The 18,187-nt window shown below is 68.0% G+C and overlaps 3 protein-coding genes across 6 annotated transcripts; 1 reads left to right on the top strand and 2 right to left on the bottom strand.

Moving 5' to 3' along the window:
* Positions 1-1,497: 1,497 nt before the first annotated feature.
* NACC1 (nucleus accumbens associated 1) lies at positions 1,498-7,292 on the bottom strand. The gene is made up of 6 exons (XM_055699928.1): positions 7,164-7,292; positions 4,444-5,357; positions 3,531-3,707; positions 3,338-3,443; positions 3,128-3,225; positions 1,498-2,488 (listed from the first exon to the last, which is right to left on the bottom strand). Exons 2-6 carry the CDS (start codon positions 5,336-5,338, stop codon positions 2,229-2,231), a joined length of 1,536 nt encoding a protein of 511 aa, XP_055555903.1. The 5' UTR covers positions 5,339-5,357; positions 7,164-7,292; the 3' UTR covers positions 1,498-2,228.
* A 5-nt stretch (positions 7,293-7,297) lies between these two features.
* Positions 7,298-12,934, top strand: TRMT1 (tRNA methyltransferase 1). Of its 4 annotated transcripts, none has more exons than XM_055699922.1 (17): positions 7,298-7,631; positions 8,089-8,314; positions 9,267-9,322; positions 9,437-9,552; positions 9,660-9,847; positions 10,191-10,306; positions 10,387-10,499; positions 10,594-10,742; positions 10,822-10,905; positions 10,986-11,055; positions 11,150-11,284; positions 11,431-11,516; positions 11,854-11,962; positions 12,052-12,128; positions 12,223-12,342; positions 12,611-12,725; positions 12,825-12,934. In XM_055699922.1, the coding sequence occupies exons 1-17, from the start codon at positions 7,313-7,315 to the stop codon at positions 12,894-12,896; spliced, it is 2,151 nt and encodes a 716-aa protein (XP_055555897.1). In that variant the 5' UTR covers positions 7,298-7,312; the 3' UTR covers positions 12,897-12,934. The 4 variants fall into 4 exon arrangements, with proteins under 4 accessions (XP_055555897.1, XP_055555898.1, XP_055555899.1 ...); XM_055699923.1 differs by having other exon boundaries at positions 7,344-7,631; positions 12,588-12,725; XM_055699924.1 differs by having other exon boundaries at positions 7,346-7,631; positions 12,636-12,725.
* On the bottom strand, positions 12,931-17,814 carry MAN2B1 (mannosidase alpha class 2B member 1; the record flags this gene model as incomplete). The annotated part of the gene is given in 21 exon segments (XM_055699927.1): positions 12,931-13,139; positions 13,212-13,314; positions 13,688-13,735; positions 13,737-13,835; positions 13,914-14,150; positions 14,247-14,327; positions 14,409-14,496; positions 14,579-14,680; positions 14,772-14,890; positions 14,976-15,093; positions 15,172-15,269; positions 15,509-15,658; positions 15,660-15,704; positions 15,779-15,895; positions 15,975-16,082; positions 16,582-16,691; positions 16,762-16,840; positions 16,935-17,055; positions 17,140-17,222; positions 17,303-17,419; positions 17,533-17,814. Coding segments are annotated over 21 exon segments (2,433 nt in total), but the record flags the coding sequence as incomplete, so codon positions are not given.
* Positions 17,815-18,187: the final 373 nt, after the last annotated feature.

Genomic DNA, 18,187 nt, shown 5'->3' with positions numbered 1-18,187 from the left:
GTACAGCAGTTCATGTGCAATTCTCCAGCGACTCGGGGGGGCCGGGGGGGCACCGGGAACGGGCGTCTTGGCACTTCATAACACAGGACAGACACTGGCAGCCCCGGGGTGGGGGGTGGGGTAAGGGGGGGTAAGCGCAAGCCCAGGGTGGGGGTCCATGCTGCCGAGACGCCACCGCACGCTCCCCGCTTCTGTACAGCTTTTGGGGTGGAAAAAAAACCAACAGAAAAAAAAAAAAAGGGGGGGGGGGGGAAGGCCCCATCCCACTGAAATGGGGGGTGGGGAGGGGGAGGGAAGGGGAGGGGAGGGGGCTGGGCTCACTGAGCGCCTGCAAAGCTGGGGAGGAGGATTGGGAGGACACAGTGGGGACCCCCCGTTGGGCTGAGACCGGTGCAACTCATCACACAGGGAATGGGGGGAAACTGAGGCACGGGGAAAATGGGGGGGTGGGGGGTGGGCTGTGAGGGGGGAAGGGGAAGAACCCAGGCGTCCGGGGCTTGGGGTGGAGTGAGAGGGGGCTGTGGGGGTCCCTGTGCCCCCCCCGGCCGGGGTGGCGGGGGGGGGGGCCGGGGCGGTTTGGCACGGAGCGGTGAGATAGTGGAGACGCGATCGGAGCCCGGGGGCCGGGCATCGGGTAAGGCACTTGACCGAACGTCAGGAGACCTGTTGGGGGGGGGGGAGGGGGGGGGGGCGGACGCCTGGGTTGCCTCCCAGCCCCTCCAGTTTGCACGGGGAGGGGCCACCAAACAGTGCCTCAGTTTCCCCCTTCAGGGCTTGGATAAAGCCGGTGCAAAGCCTGGAGAGGGGAGGGGGGGGCAGAGCCACGGCTGGGGGGGGCGGAGGGGGCTGTATGTTCCCCCCTTGACCCCCCCTGCAGAGGTGGGCTGCCAACCCGCACCCCCTCCCCACATCAGGCTGGCCAGGCCGCTGGGCCCACCCCTGCCCAGGGTGTCCCCGTGTCACCCCCCCAGCCCCCGGGATGGTAAAAGCCTTGTTGCAGCCGGCCAGGAGCCCCAGCAGCGGGGGGCTAACGAAGGCGGGGGGCTAACGAGGAGGGGCTGCTCCTGTGCAGCCTTCAACCCCATGGGGGAATTGCATCCCTGTGGAGGGGGGGGTCCAATATGAGCCACCCTCACCCACAGCTGGCTGGGGGGGGGGCACAGAGAGGGGACACCCCCTTTCTGATGGGGGGCGGGGGGGCTGGGCAGCACGGGGAGGGGACATGTGCCATCGCCTGGGGACAAACGCAGACGCCCAGAGAGATGCCGCCCCTGGGGAGGGGACGAGGGGGGAGGGGGGGGGGACACACAACACCTGGAGAGACATGAGGAGGGGGGACCTGGGAGGGGACACACACAGTCACCTGGAGAGACTCTGGCCCCGGGGGGGGACACGCGGGGGACCTGGGGGACACATGCAGGCGCCGGGGGAGACGCCGGGACTTTGGGCGGGGGGGGGGGGGGGGGGGGGGGGGCGGGGCGGGGGGGATGGGGAAGACTGAGGCAAACGCGTGGGGTTGCCCAGAGAGATGCTGGTCCCTGGGCTGCGGGGGACACACACGGGACACAGGGGGGGGACACATGCGGTTGCCTGCAGAGACAGTGGCCCCGGGGAGGGGACACAGGGGACCCACGCGGGTGCCTGGAGAAACGTCACCTGGGGGGGGGGGGGAGGAGATGTGGAGGGCCCCAGAGACAACATTGGGGACCTGGGTGGGGTGGGGGGCCAGGAGAGACGCTGACGCCCCCGGGGAGGGGATACGGGACCTCGTCAACTCCTGCCGTTTACGGCACGGAAGGAAAGCCCGAGCTGAGTGTGCCCCGGCCCCCCCAGCCCCCTGAAACCGCTTGGGAGGGGGGGCAGAGGGGGGAGGAGGGGGCAGCCAGGCTGAGCTGAGCCACTGCCACCCCCTCCCCAAATCCTAAACCCCGTGGGGAGGGGACCGGACCCCACAGCCAGGGGCCCCACAGCGGCACGGTGCCCTCCCCGGTGGCTCCCCTGCCCCTGGGGGGTCCCTGCCCCAAGGGGGTGCCCGCCTGGAGTCGGGGGGGGGGGGGTCCCCTACACCCACACGGGCCCCTCCACGACCACAGGTCCCCCTACCCAGCGCAGGGGGGGTCCCACCACCGACAGGGACCCTCACCCAGCTGCAGGGCCCTACCACAGGGGTTCCCTATGTGGTCGGGGTCCCCGCACCGGCGGGGGTCCCCGGGGCAGGGGGGTGGGGGTCACTGCAGACCCTCCCCGGGGGCACCTGCCTCGCCCTCGTGGCCAGCGGCCTCAAAGGCCGGCTCGGGGCCCATGATGTCGGGCTCCAGCTTGCCGGTGTCGTTGATGAAGGAGGTGTAGGAGTCGCCCTCGGCCATCAGCAGCTTCAGCTTCGGGATCCAGCTCTTGCGCACGACGCGCCGGGCGTTGGTGCACATGTCGGCGGCGATGGCGTTCATCTCGCTCTCCTTGAAGTTGGGTGCGAAGTTCTGGCAGTAAACTGGGCGGGGAGGGGGGGGACGACACAGGGACATGGTGACACGGGTGACAGGGGCAGCGCTGCAGGGGTCCTCTGTGCCGCCCGCCCGCCCCTGTCACCAGCGTCGCGGGAAGGGGTTTGGCTCAGGAACCTGAACCTGCACCTGTCGCTCCACTTTAGGTCTGTCCTGTCCCGGTCCCCGATTGTCACCTCTCTCCAGGGTCCCTTCAGCCCCGGGGTCCCCCCTGTCCCTGATCATCCCCTCTCTGGGGTCCCCCCAGCCCCGAGGTCTGCCCTGTCTGTCCCCTACTGTCCCCTCTCTGGGGTCTGCCCTGTTCCCTACTGTCCCCTCTCTGGGGTGCCCCCAGCCCTGAGGTCTGCCCTGTCTGTCCCCTACTGTCCCCTCTCTGGGGTGTCCCCAGCCCCGGGGTCTGCCCTGTCCCCTCTCTGGGGTCTCCCCTGTCCCCCATTTCCTGCCATCCCCTCCCTCGCTGGGGTCTTCCCTATCCCCACGTACCCCCAGACCCAGTGGATCTCTCAATCCCAGGCTCCCCCTCATCCCTAGACCCCTCCGATTCTCTTTCCCTGGACCCCCCACCCAACACTCCCGTGCCCCCCCCACCCCGTGCCCCCCCCGTCCCCCCGTGTGCCCCCACTCACACTTGACGGCGTGCAGGACCCGGCTGTCCAGCGGCTTTCGGCTCGGGTCATTGGTGGACGAGCGGATGCCCGTGCCGCAGCTGTTGGCCAGGGTGTTGCTGGCGAGGGGGCGAAGAAGAGGGGTGAGAACGTGGGTGTCCAGCCCCCCCAACCCCTGTGGGACCCCAAAACCGGGCAGGGGGAGAAGCCAGGCGCCCTGGCCCGACTCACCGGTCAAAGAAAGACGCCAGGAGCCGCCGCAGCAGGACTTTGTGCCGCGTCCCCGCACTGACGTGGCAGTTCATCAGCTGCGCCCGCGTGATGTAGACGTTGGTGCCTGGGGAGGGACACGGGCGGGTGAGCGGGGCTGGGCACCCCCTGGGGACCCCCACCCCGCGGGGACACCCCCCCCTTCCCCATGTACCTGTGACGAGCTCCAGCTTCTCGGCGGGGTCTCCCTCGTCGTAGAGCTTGGGGTGGCAGCGGTTCCCGATCTGGTTGATGAGCTCGGCCGGCAGCGAGGCCAGGTCCTGCCGCACCCGCACCCGGTTGCGTGACTCCGAGGTGGCCTGGTCCGGCAGCGCCTCCACCTTCTCGGCGGCTGGGGAGGGGTGACCCCAGGGGGCGGGGGGACACAGGGGGTCAGCTGGGGGGGGGTCACCCCAGGGCTCCCATCCCACCGACGCAGTCCCCGAGGGGACACGGGGACTCAGCGACAGCTCAACTCCTGGCCATGTGCCTCCCATAACCATCACCAGGGGGTGGAGCCCCACCAGGCCACACCCACAAACACCACCCACAAGGGGTGGAGCCTAACAGACCACACCCAGCACTCATTCCCTACAGCGGGGCTCCTTCCCACCAATAGCCACACCCATGGGTGGGCCCGTAAGCCACGCCCACCCACAGACACAGCCTAGGAGTGGGCCCATAAGCCACGCCCACCCACAGACACAGCCTATGGGTGGGGCCTAACTCCTCTAGCTCCACCCCCTGAGCATGGAAGCATCTGGCCACACCCCCAGAGAGGTGGAGCCTCAGGTGACCCCACCCACATCCCCAAAACATACCCCCCAGATGTGGCCACACCCCTCCCCAGCCACGCCTGAGACTGGGCATTAGGTGACCCTGTCTCATGGGTGGGGCATTAGGTGACCACACCCCTTAATGGGTGTGCCCCCGATGACCACACCCCCACAACGGGCAGAGCCCCACCTGACCACACCCCCACAAAGAACCCCATCCCCTCAAACCACACCCCGTGGGTGGAGCCTCGGTGTGTCACACCCAGTGGGCGGTGCCCCCACCGACCACGCCCCGCATGGGCGGAGCCTCACCTGCCTGCCCTACATTCATCATGCTGTACATGGTGTACATGTTGCAGATCTGGCGGTACTGCTCGTCCGAGCCTTCCTCGCCCCCGTCCTCCTCCTCGTCCTCCTCGTTGTGGAAGGAACCGGGGCTGTCGCTCGTGTAGGCACTGGACGTGCCGCCGGGGCTGGTTTGGTCAGCCGCGCTGGGGCCGGGCGCTGCCGCCGCCGCTGCCGCTGGGGCTGGCCCCGCTGCAGCCGCTGGGGCTGGGGGCTGCGGCTGGCGTCCCGGCTCGGGCGCGGAGAATTTGGCCATCTTACGGCTGCCATTGCCGCCGGCGGCACCGTCCTTGGGGCCGCCATCCCAGAGGCGCTTGACCACGAAGGTGCACTGCACCCCCTCGGGCTCTCCCTGCTCCGTCTTCACCCGCGAGACCAGGGGCAGGGCGGCAGCGCCCGAGGGCCACCCCGAGGTCTGAGCCACGGGGCTCTGGGGCTCGGAGGAGGGTGCCTCCTCGCCGTGCAGCCCCTGCGAGTCGCAGCTGGGCGAGCTGACCTTGAGGAAGAACTCAGTCCCCTTCTCCATGATCTCCTGGATCTGCAGGAAGCCGGCCGTGTACATCAGCAGGAACTGGTCGCCCACGTTCATGCTCAGCCGTCCTGTGTAGCAGAAGCTGAGGATCTGCTGGAAGGACTGGGGCTGGACGGCGGCTGGCAGCTCCACCACCGCGCTCTTGCTGCTGTTGAAAAGGTCCCGAAAATAGGAGCTGCTGGCGGCCAGCACGGCCCGGTGCGCCTTGAACGCGTGGCCCTTCACCACCACCGAGACGTCGCAGTACAGCCCCTGCAGCCGCTGCTCGTTCAGGCACTCCAGGATGCTGTTCCCAAAGTTGGGGATCTCCATCTGCAGCGTCTGAGCCATCGCGGGAGCCGACGGGGGCCTGTGGGGACGAGGAGGGGGACACGGGGCAGGGGTGGGGATGGGGACACGGGGAGTGGGGTGGACGGGGGGGGGAGAGGGACACAGGGAGTAGGGCAGGCATAGGGACCATGGACATGGGTGAGTAAGGAGCCAGGCAGATGTGGGGGACACATGGAGGCAGGGACACGGGGCAAACACAGGGGGGACACAGGACAGACATGCAGGACACATGGGACAGACATGGGGGACACACGGGGACAGGGGCACGGGGCACGGGGCAGACGTGGGGGACACACGGGGACAGGGACACGGGGCATGGGGCAGACGTGGGGGACACGCACGGACAGCGGGGACAGCGACACAGAGGGAAGGGGGGCAGCCCCAGGGGAACAGGGACCCCAGGAGCAGTGTATGAGGACACACAGATGGGGCAGAGACGCAGCGGTGACAGGCAGCAGGGCAGGGACATGGGGACAGACAGACAGCGAGGCACGTGGAGAAGGGCAGAGATGGGGGGAGGGGGGACAGAGGATGGGGGCAGGACATGGCGGGAAGGGGACAGGGACAGAGAGATGAGGAACAGACCAGGCACAGGAATTCAGACATGGCCCCACAGGGGTCCAGTGTGTCCCCCAAAACTGAGCTCACCCTGGCACCCACCTGGACCCCCATCTCCCCCCTCCCAGCCCCCCAGTCTGGGGCTGCCCCAGGAACAACTCCCCATCCCGGGTTGGGTGGGGGGGAGGGGAGGGGGGACACGACTGAAAAATGGGGCTGGAGAACCCCCCAAATGGGCTTTCAATGGGGTGTGGGTGCCCCACAAATTGGGGGATGCCCCGGGGGGGCTCAGAGCCCCCCCCGAGATTGGGGAAGGGGTCGCCAGCTGGGAGAAGAGGGGGGTGAGGCTGGATGGACACACAGACACGGTGGGGTGGGAGGAAGCAGCAGGTTTCCCCTTTTGGGGTGGCATTTTCGAGGGGGGGTCCCTATCTGAGGAGGGGTCCCCAGGCATAGGGACATGGGGGTGCTCAGGCCAAGGGGTGCCCCGGGCCTAGCAGGGTCCCAGCTGAGGTGGGGGGGCAGTTCTGGTAAATACGGGGTATCCCCCCCTTCCTCTAGGGTGGTGAGAGGACCCCTCCAGCTGGGGAGGACCAGGGGGTCTCCAACATTTGGGGGAGGCGGGGGGGGGACACGACACCCCACACTTCAGGCAGGGGCTTTACGGGATCTTATTCCTTGAGGGGGAATAGGGGTTCCACAGGACTTGGGGGGGGGACAGGACGGGGAACACGGAGACCCCCCCATTCTGGGAAGAACGAAGTTTCCCCATTTTTTGGGGGGGGAAACCCACTCCCCAGGCTGGGGACAGGGGGGACCCCCACTCCTTGGGGGTGAGACAGGGGGGCCCACGACCCCTCGGAGGGAGCAATGGGGGGGTATCCCCCCACCTGGGGGAAACAACGGGGAGAACACAAATTTCGGGGCGGGGGGAGATGACAAACACCCCGGTCCAGGGGAGGGAGGACCCCAAAACACAGGCGGGGGGGCGGGAAGGGATGGGGATCCCCAGATCTGGGGGGGGGGGCGCACTCCCTGGGTAATGGGGGGGCGCAGGGGGATCCCCCAACCCGGGGGGCGGGAAGGCGGCGCAGGCCCAAGGAAATGGGGGGGAGGGGGAAAGGCCCGGGACGGGGGGGGGGGGGGGGAGGGGGGGGAGTAACGGGGGGAGGGGGGGAGGAGGCCGGGGGGGCGGGGCCAGGCCCGAGGGGGCGGGAGGCGGGGGGGTGGCGGGGCTGGGGAAGGGGAGGGGCTGTCTCCGCCTTACCGGAGGCCGGGGGGGCGCTGCGCTGCGGCTCCGGCCGCTCCCGGTGCCGCTGCCGGTGCCCGTCCCCGTCCCCGCCGCGCTCAGCGGCCATTCATTGTGCGACAGGCGCGCTCAGCCGAACGCCGCATCACCCGGCGCGCCGCCCGCGCATGCGCACCCGGCGCAGGCCTGACCAGCCGAGCGCCGAGCAGCTCCGCGACACCCTCCCTGCGCTCCCATTGGAGATAACGGCAGGGAGGAGGGCGACGCGCAAAGCCACGGGTGTCCCTGCCCCGCACGCGGGATCAGCTAGGGGTCCCCCTCTGGGTGGCTATGGGTGGGATCAAGCCGGGGTCCTCCCCCCTTTCCTCAGGATCCGGTTTCCCGGCCGCGTTTCGGGGCCGGCGGAGGTTTTATGGCACTCGCGAGGCACCGTCGGCCGCGCGTCACGTGACCGCATGCCGCCCGCCGCAAGATGGCGGCGCCCATGTGAGGGGCGGCGCGGAGGATGCGCGGGGCGGCGCGGGCGAGTGAGCGGCGGGGGGGGGCGGGGGGGGGCGGGGAGGGGGGATGTTACCGGCGGCGGGGGGGGGGGAGGAGAAGCGGGGGCGTGTCCTGAAGGGGCGAGGCCGGGGGGCGTGGCCTGGCGCAGTGCGTGCGGCGCTGGGGGTGCCCGGCCTTGTCCTGCGCCACGTGTTGTTGTTGGGGGTGGGGGGCGCCACCCTACCTCGGTCCTGCCCTGGGGGTTCGACCCCCGGCTCCGTGCCCGCTCCCCTCGCCTGACCCCCCCCATTTCCCCCCGCGGGGGGGTCGTCTCCTTCTGCATTCCCCACCCCTTGCTCCCCCTTTTGGGGGTGTCCCTCTTTTCCCCGTGCCCTCTCCCCCCCAGACGGCTCCATCTCCCCCAGGCCGCTCCAGTACAACATTAACCCCCCCGCCCCCCCAGCCGCAGCGGCTGCCTTCAGTGCCCTTCGCAGAGCCAGCTCGGGCCTCCCCCGCGGTCCCGCTGCCATGGATGGGGCCTCCCCCAACGGCTCTGGGCCTCCCCCGGGACCCGGGAGCCCCCCCGGGACTGGCGAGACGCTGATCTCCGAGGGCCGAGCCACCATCCTCTTCCCCAGTGCCAACGAGGTTTTCTACAACCCCGTGCAGGGCTTCAACCGCGACCTGACGTGAGTGGGGCTGGGAGGCCCAGGGGCATCATGGAGGGGGCAGGGGGGGCTCAGGGTTGCCCTGGTGGGGTCACAGGGGGGGCTCCGGGGTGTCTCAGGAGGGTTGAGAGGCCATGGAGCTGTCCCAGGGGGACTCTGGGGTGTCCTGAGGGGATTGTGGGGGGTTCTCAGGTGTCTTGGGAGGATTGTGGGGGGCTCTGGGGTGTGCTGGGAGGATTGTGGGGGGCTCTGGGGTGTGCTGGGGGGATTGTGGGGGCTCTGGGGTGTCCTGGGAGGATGTGGGGGGCTCTGGGGTGTCCCAAGGGGATTGTGGTGGACTCTGGGGTAACCCAGGGGGTTATGGGGGGCTCTGGGGTGTCTTGGGAGGACTGTGGGGGGCTCTGGGGTGTGCTGGAGGGATTGTGGTGGGATCTGGGGTGTCCTGGGAGGATTGTGGTGGGATCTGGAGTGACCTGGGAAGATTGTGGGGAGCTCTTGTGTGTCCCTGGGGGATTATGGGGGGCTCTAGTGTGTCCTGGGAGGACTGTGGGGGACTCTCAGGTGTCTTGGGAGGGCTCTGAGTTGTCCCAAGAGGATTGTGGTAGAGTCTGGAGTATCCCAGGGGATTATGGGGGGCTCTCGGATGTCCTGGGAGGACTGTGGGGGGCTCTGGAGGAGTGTCCAGGGGGGGATTGTGGTGGCTCCGGGGTGTCCCAAGGGGATTGTGGTGGACTCTGGGGTAACCCAGGGGGTTATGGGGGGCTCTGGGGTGTGCTGTGGGGATTGTGGGGGGCTCTGGGGTGACCTGGGAGGATTGTGGGGCACTCTTGTGTGCCCCTGGGGGTTATGGGGGGCTCTAGTGTGTCCTGGGAGGACTGTGGGGGGGGGGGCTACGCTGCTCCAGGGGGACTAGGAGGGGTTGGGATCACCCCCTCCCCCTCCAGGAGGGTCCCTGATGCCCCGTCCCCCTCAGCTGCGCCGTCATGACGGAGTTTGCTCGGCTCCAGCTGCAGCCAAAGGGGATCCAGGGTAGGTACAATCTCGGGGTCCCCTGGGCTACCCCTTGGCCACATCCTTGGGGTCCCCGTCCTTGGGGTCTCCATCCCCAGGACTCTGCCACCAGCCCCCCTACCTCTTTTCCAGTCGTCCTCCCCGGGGAGGAGAAGATGGACACGGGGAACACGCAGCCACCAGAGGATGGTGACACCGCACCAGCGCCCGAGGCCCCACAGACAGTGAAGCCTGGAGAAGCCTGCGAGGTGCTGGGGTGGGTGGGGGGCTGCAGGGTTCCCTCTGTCCCCCGCCAGGGGGTCTGTGCCCTGCTGGCCCCCCCCCAGCCCCCGTTGGCAGCTCCCTCTCCCCACAGGGAGGGCTGCGGGTGCTGGAGGCGCTGGCGGCCTCGGGGCTCCGCTCCATCCGCTTCGCCAAGGAGGTGCCGGGGCTACGGGCCGTGGTGGCCAACGACTTCTCAGCCCGGGCGGTGGAGCTGATGAACCGCAACGTGGCCTTCAACGGGGTGGGGGCCCTGGTGGCCCCCCGCATGGCCGACGCCAGGTACCCGCTCTGCGCTCCCCCCCGGCACCCCACCCTGAAGCCTGCTGGGGAGTGGGATGCTGTGGTTCACCCCTGCCCAGCACCCTCGGGACACCCAGGATCAGGCTTCAAGCTGGTCCCAGTGTCCCTGTGGTGGGGCTCAGGGGGGATATGCTGCCCCTGCTGCACCGAGGGGTGCAGCCCTAAGGTGGGGCTGGTTCGTGGGGACCCCCACCAGTCCCTCCCAGCAGGTGCTGGGCCCCTGTGGTTCATGTGGGGCCTCATGAGGGCTGGGGGGCTCTGGGACATCGAGGGGGGCTGATTGGGTTCTCCATGGCCCCGGGACCCCCCTTCCCACCCCCAGGATGCTGATGTACCAGTGCAAGGCAGACAGGGAGCCCTTTGACGTGATCGATCTGGACCCCTACGGCAGCCCCGCGCCCTTCCTGGATGCCGCTGTGCAGGCTGTGAGCGAGGGAGGTGAGCAGGGGGGCTGGGGGGGGGTCTCCTGGACCACTGGCTCCTCCTGGTGGCACCCCCTGACCCCCCACCCCGGGCAGGGCTGCTCTGTGTCACCTGCACAGACATGGGTGTGATGGCAGGCAACAGCGCCGAAACCTGTTACAGCAAATACGGGGCCGTGTCCCTCAAGGGCAAGTTCTGCCACGAGATGGTGAGTGCTTGGGGGTTCCCCGAGACCCCCACCCTCCTGCTGGCACTGCAGGGGCGGGCAGCTGGTCAGGGCTGTCCTATCCCCCCCTCCCCAGGCCCTCCGGATCATCCTGCACAGCCTGGACAGCCGTGCCAACTGCTACCAGCGCTTCATCGTGCCGCTGCTCTCGGTCAGCGCCGACTTCTACATCCGCGTCTTCGTGCGGGTCTTCACGGGGCAGGCGAAGGTGAAAGCCTCGGCCAGGTGATGGCAGGCCAGGTGGGAGGGGGCTGCACCCTCTGGCTGCCCCCTGACCCCCCTCCCCACCTCCTTGTCCCGGCAGCAAGCAGGCTCTGGTGTACCACTGCGTGGGCTGCGGCACCCACCACCTCCAGCGCCTGGGCAAAGTCACGAGCCATGGCACTGGGTATGGCGGGGGGCCCTGTGAGGGTGGGGGGTGCCCTGTGAGGGTGGGGGGCTCTCTCACACCTCATTTCCCCCTTCCAGCTTCAAGTACGGGGCAGCCACGGGGCCACCTGTGGGTCCCACCTGTGAGTACTGCCAGCAGCGGCACCAGGTGGGTGCGTGTCCCCTCTGTCCCCTTGGTGTGTCCCCCTCTGGCACTGACACCCCACCCCGCCCCTTGTGTGTCCCCCCCGCCCCCTCCCCAGCTGGGTGGTCCCATGTGGGCTGAGCCCCTGCATGACGTGGCCTTCGTGGAAAACGTGCTGGCAGCGCTGGAGAGCAGCCCCGGGCGCTTCCAGACGGAGGAGCGCATGCGGGGGATGCTCAGTGTCATCACCGAGGTATTGGGGGGCACACACACACGACGGGGGGGGGGATGGGGACGGCTCCGGCCCCCTGTGCGCGAGGCAGGGCTGAGCCTGCCGCCCCCCCCCTCTGAGTCTGGGGGCTGGTGCTGACCCTGCCGCTCTCCATGCGCCGAGGGCAGGAGCTCCGCGACGTCCCGCTCTACTACACCCTGGACAGCCTCAGCAGCACCATCCACTGCAACACCCCCTCGCTGCTGCAGTTCAGGTAGGGCCCCCCCAAAATCCCCCACAGCCACCCCCACGCTCCCAGGCTGGAGCCACCTCAAACCTCCTACAGCCCCCCCGAGCCCCCTAGAGCCCCCAGGGCACTTTGAAACACCCCCCCCCCCCCCCCAGCAGTTCCCCAGGGCTAGAGCTCCCCAAACCCCACCCAAATTCCTGGGGCTGGAGCTCCCCCCCCCACACAAACTCTGCCACCAGCCCCCAGAGCCACCCCGAATCCCCCCCAAACTCGCCCCCCCAAGCCCCCTGCCCCTCCTGCTTGTGCACACCCACCGCCCCCTCCTCTGGCTCACCCCTGTGCCCCCCCTGCCCCCCCCCAGGTCTGCCCTCCTGCACGCTGGCTACCGTGTCTCGCTCTCCCACGCCTGCAAGAACGCTGTGAAGACGGATGCGCCGCCTGGCGTGCTCTGGGACATCATGCGCTGCTGGGTGAGGAGTGGGGGCTCAAGGCGCCCCCCCCCCCCCCCCCAACCCTGGGGCTTAGCTGACCCCCCCCCCCCCCGTCTCGTCTCCCCCAGGCCAAAATCCACCCAGTGAAGCGCGAGCGGTTCGCAGAGACCAGCCCGGCTTCCCGCATCCTCTCCGTGGAGCCCACGTACGACCCCGCAGTGGACAGTGAGGGGCAGGGCCCCACCTCGCTGACCCCCCAAAACGGCTCTGACACACCCCCCCTAACTCCCCCCTTCCAGGCTCCAAGCATCCTTCACACTCCGCGACGATGCCAACCCCAGCTCCAGAAAACGTGGCTTGAAGCGCTTCCCGGAAAACCCTGAAGCTTTTTGGGGGCCCAAAGCTAGGGCCAAGGCTGGGTAAGGGCAGGGGGCGCTTCTCGGGTAGCCGATGGTGGGGTCGGGCACCCAGCAGCCCCCCCCCTCCCCCCCCAAACAAGTGAGACCAAAACGGTGTTGGGTTGTACCCCGGCCTTTTGCCAGGAGGGGAGGATAAAGACCCCCAAAAAAAGGCGATGACGAGGGAAGAGTCCCTCATTCTGTCTTTTTTTTTCTGGGGGGGGGGGGGAGGGGGGACACATCTCCTCCCCCCCCTTCCCCCCCAGTCCTCAGCTCGTGGCCCCCCCAGGGGTGGCATCTCTTCCTCCCTCCAGGAGATGCGGAAGCGGCACCAAAACAAACGGACGAAGCGGACGGAGGACGGCACCAGCCTGAAAAGCTTCCCCTGCAAACGCTTCAGGGAGGTGGGTGAAGGTCTGGGAACAAGGTGGGGGACATCAGGAATAAAAGGGGGGGGGGGGGGGGGGCGCCCCCAGCCCCCTCACCCATCTCCTCTCCTGCAGGGAAACTGCTCCTTGGGTGCCCGGTGCTGCTACTCACATGAGGGGGAGCCCCCGGCCGCCCCCCAACCCTGATGCTACGTCTCACCCCCATTAAATCATGCCTGAGAAAAGTCTCGTGGTTTTTAATGCACTTATGGGGGGGGTGGGGGGCACAGGGGAAGAGCCCCCGCAGGGGGAGAGGGGCTGCTCAGAGACCCCCCGGGCCAGCTCCAGGCACCTTGTGCTGCACGGTGGCCAGGAAGGTCCTGATCTCCATGGGCTGCAGCGTGATGTGGCTGGGGTCCAGTTTGCGGACTGGTCGGGACTGGGCTGAACCTGGATGAGGGGAGAGGTGAGGGGAGGCTCCCAGCCCAGCCCCCCCCCGGCCCCCCCGGCCCCTCCCAGTACCTGTGGCCGGGGTCCAGACCAGGCGGGAGATGGCCTCGAGGGGCAAGTCGGCTCCCAGGCTCATCTCCTGCACCGAGGTGACGGTGAATGCCGAGAAGAGAGTCTGGGGGGGGCGGGGGGAGCGGTCAGCGACCGCCCCACACCCAGCCCCACAGGTGGGATCACCTCTGGGATCAGCTCCGGGATCGGGGAGCCCCTTGGGGCTGGGGCAGCTGAGCCGTGGGGGGAGCCCAGCTGCAGGGTTGGCTCCTGGCTGGGCTGAGGCCCGCGGGACCCCCTGGACCACCCACCCCCCCAGGCTCAGGCCCCAGGACCCTTCCAGGACCCCCCCCCCAGGCTCAGCCCCTAGGATTATGCCCATGGGACACACCCCCCCCTGCCCCAGGGCTTAGTCCCCTGGGATCACCCCAGGGGTCAGGTCCGTGGGATTCCCTCGGGCCCCCCCTGGGCTCAGCCCCCCGGGCCCCCCCACTCACCAGGAGGTCGATGGTGACAGGCCGGGAGCTGTTGGCGCTCTCCCCCCCCCTCAAATTGATGCTCCAGCCGCAGCAGGACCCCGGCGTCCCACTGCGCCAGCGTCAGGAGGTGGACGTTGGGGGGCAGCTCCTGCCGCAGTGCTGAGAACTGTGGGGACACAGTGAGGGTTGGGGGGCACCGGGCCAGCCCCCCCCCTTTCCCCAGGCAGCCCCCTCCCCACCTCACCTGCCGCAGGGTGGGCTGGCTGTGGCGGTAAGAGGGACCCCCCCCGGGGGCCAGCACGGCATAGGGCGCCATGAACTGCTCCTGGGCTAGCGGCCGGTGCTGGTCGGCCGCCGCCTCCACCGTGTCGAGGAGCACGAGGTGGTAGCCACGGACCACCAGCCCCTGGTTGTTGGCTCCCAGCTCCACCAGCGGCTCCCCCACACCCCGGTTGTCATCGTACAGGAGCCGCCGATGGACCTGGACAGGGAGGGGGGGGACACACGACACACACAGCGGTTACGTGCCAGCGTGTCCCCCCCAGCCGGGGGGGCTGCCCGCGCTGCATCCCCTCACCATGAGCTCCAAGGAGCCGTCAAAGATGCTGCTGCCACCCTGCGAGCGATCGGTCAGCACCGTCAGCTGGAACTTCTTGTCCTGCGGGCAGGGAGGGAGGTGCCACACGTGTGACGAGCTCTGCCCCAGCCTCAGCCCTGCCGCCACCCCCCAGGCCGGTACCTTGATGAAGATCCGGCTGTTAACGGGGTAGTAATTCCCCGCCACGGGCTCCGTCTGGCTCAGGTTCCACGTGGGACGGTAGTCACGCCTGGGGACAAGGTGGAGGCTAGTTATGAGGGGGGGGGGGGGGGCTGGGGGGGCTGCGGCGAGCGCCTGGGACCAGCCTCCACCTGCGCTCCAGGATCTGCCGCCCGTTGGAGTCTGTGTAGAAGCGGGCGCCCGTCTGCAGCGTTGTCTGGAAGCGGCTGATGATCTCCTTGCCCCAGCCATCCCTGGGAGAGATGTGGGGTGAGCGGTGGGCTTCCCGGGGGGGGGGGGGGGGGGGGGGGGTGGGGGGGGCCACCGACCCCATCCCTTACTCACGCCACGGGGATGGGCCCCACGGTCCACTCCAGCTCCACGTAGGGCTGCCCCGCGTGGAGCCGCACCACTTGGGAGCACCACGAGGAGAAGTTCTGGTAGACCTCCTGCACCAGCGCGTTCTGCCAGGGGACATGGCCGGGCTTGGCACCCTGGGGACACCCCAGGGACGGGGACACCCCAGGGGGGCACCATCCCGCCACCCACCTTCACGAGGTACGTGGAGACCCGCTTGGAGACGGGGATGGGCTCGGAGCTGTTGGGGCGGAAGATGTAGGCGCCCGATGCCTGGGGGCTCTCGTCGTTGCCGACGCTGGCGTTGTACCTGGGACAGGAGGAGGAGGAGGATGATGAGAGGCCGCGGATGAAGGCACCCAGGTGCCTCAGCCCTACCAGTGCTCACCAGTAGAAGCTCTGGAAGACGGGCAGCGAGATGCTCTTGTCCAGGTTCTGGATCTCCCTCAGGTGCCCGGTGAGGGGGTCAAACAGCACCCGGACATGCTGCGGGGTGGGAGGGTGGTGGGTTCACACCTGCCCCCCGCCCCCTCCGCCCCCTCCCTGCTCCTCCCATCACCCCACTGGTTTAACTGGGCCAATGCTGTGCCTCCCCCTGGGGGGGTTCTGACACAGGGGGGCTTCCCCTCGCCCAGGGACTCACTGAAGCCCCCAGGACCCCAACCTGCATCTATTCAGCACCCAGCGCTTGGGGAGGGGGGGCACGCGCACCGCATGAGCCGTACCTCATTCTGGATCTCCTGAGGCTGCGACAGCCCCGCGGCGTGGGTGGGGGGCCCGCGGGGGTCCCGACGGCTCAGCCGGGAGACCGTGAAGGCACTGAAGCCCAGGGGGGGCGCGGAAGCCTGGAACAGGAGCTCCCTGGTGGCGTTGCCGCCGTCCCCCCCGCAGCCGGCGGGTGAAGTTGGAGATGGGGACAACCTGGGGACAAGCAGGGGGGGGGTCAGGGGGGGCCACAGGTGGGCGGGGGGCTGCGGTGACCGGCCAGAGCTCACCTCGCTGGGCACGGGCTGGCCCTGGGGGTCCGACACCGCATAGGACACCCCGTTGACCGGCAGTCGGATGGGCCAGGACACGCGACGGCCCAGGGGGTTGTAGAGGATGACGGTGAACTGGGGGACAGAGGGACACTGCATTAGCCATGCCGGGACCCCCCGCCCCCCCCAGCCCCCCCCCCCGAGGTGCTCACCAGCGGCCGGCCGCCTCCGTCAGGGGACAGACGCTGACGTTGAGGGCGTTGCAGAAGATGAAGTTCTCCTTGCTGCCGCTGAGGCTGGCCAGGGCATTGGCCACCAGGACCTGCCGGGAGCCGGCCACGGTCATACAGCGCGGCCAGTAATGAGGGGGGGGGGGGTCACCGGCCCGTGTCCCACCCAGCCACGGCCACAAGCTCCCATCCTCTGGCCACCCAGACCCCCGCCTGTCCCCAGGGTGCTGGCTGGGGGCTCATCCCCAGGATGCTGGCTGCGGTCCCCCAAAATGCTGGTTGAGGCTGGGGGGGGATGGGACGGGACTCGACTCGTCCCCAAAATGCTTGTTGGGGCTGGGCTGGGGGGTCTCATCCCCAAAATGCTGGCTGGGGGGGGGGGGGTGTCTCATCCCCAAAATGCTGGCTGGGGGGGGGGGGGTGTCTCATCCCCAAAACATCCATTGGCTCCTGTCCCCCACCAGACACCAGTTCATCCCCCGCAGCCACACCAGTTTCCCCCCGGGCCACAATGCTGATTCACCCCCCAGCCCCTACCCCCACCCCTCATTTCATTTCCCACCGCCAAACAGGCGGAGGGGGTGGTCTCACCTGGCAGCTCCCCCACCCCCCCGCCAGCTGCCTGGCGTAGTCATCGGCCACGTGCTGCTTCTCGGTTCCGCTCACGGCGTCGTGGTGCTGCGCCACGGCCACGGCTTCGCCTGGGGGGGGGTGGGAAGGTGTCGGGGGGGGTCCGAGGAGGTCGTGGGGGGGCTCCACGCCGGCACTTACGGAGCACAGAGCTGTCCCCAGGTCCGTAGGGTCCCTGCCGCGCCGCCGCTCCTGCCAAAACCTCCAGCTGACTGCAGATCTGGGTGCGAAAGTGTGTGTGTGTGGGGGGGGGTCAGCGAGAGGGGTGGGGGTCCCAGGGGTCCCGGGGGGGGCGGGTTATCCCACCATCCCACCTGGAGAAAGTTATTGCTGAGGCGTTCGTAGCGCTTGAGGGCTGGTCGGCTGGTGAAATAACCCGTCCAGAACTGGTGGGGACCGTCGGCGTAGGGAAAAAAATCATCCGTCTTCAAGGACCTGGGGCGGGGGGGGGGGCAGTTGTGTCCGTCTGTCTGTCCGCCCCGCCCCCCCCCGGCCCCCCCCAGCCCCCCCCAGCCTCACCAGGAGAGGTTAGCCCGGTGCAGCTCCCACAGGTAGCAGGACGGGGTGGAATAGAGGACGTGGACGCGGCTGCCGTTGGCTTGCTGGAAAAAGTGGGGAGGGGGTGAGATTGGGCTGGGGGGGGTGGGGGGTGGGGAATGGGGGGGCCCGGACCCCTCCTCACCCGCGCATTGACGTGGGCGATGAGCTTGTCCATGTTTTTGAACCACAGGTTGGCGTTTTCGTAGTGGAAGTCGGAGCCCATCGTCATGATGATGTGGTTGGTGCGGTAGCGCTCAGCCTGGGGGGGGGGGGGGGGGGGGGGGGGGGCACAGGTCAGCACCCCCCACACCAGGGGGAGACCCGGCCCCCCGGCCACACACACCCACCCCCCCAGCACCCAGGGGTACCCACCTGGCTGGCTGCAATCTGCAGGAAGGCGGAGACGATGGTGTCCACGTTGTTCTCCTGGCTGTCCTGGTCCACCACGGGGGGGTCGGAGCAGAGCTGGTCCCAGCAGAACCCCGGCGGTGGGTTGTAGACGTTGGGGAGGATGCCTGGGGGCAGCCCCCCCCTCCCCCGGTCAGCCTGGGGGCAGCCCCCCCTCCCCCGGTCAGCCTGGGGGTGGGGATAGGGACAGAAGAGCTGGGGAGGGGTTTGGGAGCATCCCTGGGGGACAAGATTCAAAAAAAAAAAAAAAAAAATTAAATAAATAAAAGAAGCATATCCCAGAAAGGGACAAGATTTAGAAAAAAAAAAAAAATATTGTATCACAGAAAGGGATGAGATTAAAAAAACAAAAAAGCCAACAAAGAAATATGCCAGAAGGGAACAAGATAAAAAAATACAAATCACATCCCAGAGAGGAATGAGATAAAAAACCAAAACTAAACAACCCAAAGGAGAATAAGATTTAAAAAAAAAAAAAAAAGTTTAAAAAAATCGTATCCTAGAGGGAAATGACGTAACAAAATAAATAAAATCTCATATCCCTGAGGGGAATGAGATGAAAATAATAATAAAATTATATTCCAGGGGATGATGAAATAAAAATAAATAAATAAAATCA

Source organism: Falco cherrug (genome assembly GCF_023634085.1).
Source record: "Falco cherrug isolate bFalChe1 chromosome 11 unlocalized genomic scaffold, bFalChe1.pri SUPER_11_unloc_12, whole genome shotgun sequence".
NCBI lineage: Eukaryota > Metazoa > Chordata > Aves > Falconiformes > Falconidae > Falco > Falco cherrug.
This window is presented reverse-complemented; position numbering and strand designations above follow the sequence as displayed.

Coding starts and splice junctions, on each gene's coding strand:
- TRMT1 (XM_055699922.1), top strand. CDS start 7,313: ATGCGCACCCGGCGCAGGCCTGACCAGCCGAGCGCCGAGCAGCTCCGC. Junction 11,517..11,853: donor CCCTCGCTGCTGCAGTTCAG/GTAGGGCCCCCC, acceptor GCCCCCCCCCAG/GTCTGCCCTCCTGCACGCTG. Junction 12,726..12,824: donor CCTGCAAACGCTTCAGGGAG/GTGGGTGAAGGT, acceptor CCTCTCCTGCAG/GGAAACTGCTCCTTGGGTGC.
- NACC1 (XM_055699928.1), bottom strand. CDS start 5,338: ATGGCTCAGACGCTGCAGATGGAGATCCCCAACTTTGGGAACAGCATC. Junction 3,444..3,530: donor GAAGCTGGAGCTCGTCACAG/GTACATGGGGAA, acceptor GTCCCTCCCCAG/GCACCAACGTCTACATCACG. Junction 2,489..3,127: donor GGTCCTGCACGCCGTCAAGT/GTGAGTGGGGGC, acceptor CTCCCCGCCCAG/TTTACTGCCAGAACTTCGCA.